At 36.0% G+C, this 1,333-nt stretch overlaps 1 protein-coding gene across 1 annotated transcript; it reads left to right on the top strand.

Moving 5' to 3' along the window:
• Positions 1 to 463: 463 nt before the first annotated feature.
• Positions 464 to 874, top strand: LOC142621636 (secreted RxLR effector protein 161-like). Its single transcript, XM_075794950.1, has one exon. The coding sequence runs from the start codon at positions 464 to 466 to the stop codon at positions 872 to 874; it is 411 nt and encodes a 136-aa protein (XP_075651065.1).
• Positions 875 to 1,333: the final 459 nt, after the last annotated feature.

Below are 1,333 nucleotides of genomic sequence, written 5' to 3'. Positions count from 1 at the left end.
TAAATCTCTTTATGGATTAAAGTAAGCTCCAAAGCAATGGCATGAGAAATTTGACAATGCAATGATGTCAAATGGGTTTAGAATCAATGAGTGTGACAAATGTGTGTATATTAAAGATATTGCAAATGGCTATGTCATTGTGTGTCTCTATGTTGATGATATACTCATTATAGGTAGCAATAATGATATCATTAAAGCTACCAAGAGAATGTTGACTATTGAGTTTGACATGAAATATTTAGGTGTTGCAGATGTGATACTAAGAATGAAAATTTTTAGAAAATCTAATGGACTTGTCTTATCTTAATCACATAATGTTAAGAAAGTTCTTGAGAAATTCAAGAAATATGATGACAGTCTAGTGAGAACACCTATAGATGTAAATTTACATTTAACTAAGAATAAAAGGTAAGACATATCTCAATTGGAGTATTCGAGAATAATAGGTAGTCTTATGTATATAATGAACTGCACTAGACTGGACATAGCATATTTTGTCAGCAAGTTGAGTAGATACACTAGTAATCCAGGAGAAGACCACTGGAAGGCATTAGTTAGGGTTTTGAAGTATTTGAAATACACTCTAAACTATGGGTTGCACTACACTCGGTATCCAGTTGTACTAGAAAGGTATACTGATGCTAATTGGATATCCGACACAAAAGACACCAAATCCACGAGTGGATATGTCTTTACGCTTTGTGGTGCAGCGGTATCTTGGAAGTCTTCTAAACCAACATGCATTGCTAGATCCACAATAAATCAGAATTTATCGCATTGGACAAAGCTAGAGAAGAAGCGAAGTGGCTCGTCATTTCCAGGAGGATATGCCAATGTGGATGAAACCTGTGCCCTCTATTTGTATACATTGTGATAGCAAATCAGCTATTGGTAGGGCATAGAGTCATATGTACAACGGTAAGTCTCGACATATACGTCGAAGACATAATACCGTGAGGCAGTTGCTCTCTAATGAAATTATTTCCATTGGCTTCATAAAGTCGAAAGAGAATATAGCGGATCTGTTAACCAAAGGTTTAAGTAGAGAGTAAGGAAACTGCTCATCGAGGGTAATGGAGTTAAAGCCTATAACTTAAAGTTTCCATGACAGTAACCCCACCTAGTTGACTGGAGATCCCAAGATCTAGGTTTTCAAAGGGACAACAAAATTGTGGAGACTAGTTTTTATCACTATGGAGATAACATCTCCCACCCATTTGTATGATGAAATAGTGATTCCCGTAAGCGATGTTCAAGGTAAGCTTTGCTTTTAATGATTCTTATATCTTGGAATTCCAAGTGGGGTATTGCAAGATACTCTTAATAAGAATCG

Source organism: Castanea sativa, chromosome 1 (assembly GCF_040712315.1).
Source record: "Castanea sativa cultivar Marrone di Chiusa Pesio chromosome 1, ASM4071231v1".
Classification (NCBI taxonomy): domain Eukaryota; kingdom Viridiplantae; phylum Streptophyta; class Magnoliopsida; order Fagales; family Fagaceae; genus Castanea; species Castanea sativa.
The sequence above is the reverse complement of the archived record's forward strand: the minus strand, read 5'-3'. Positions and strand labels throughout refer to the sequence as shown.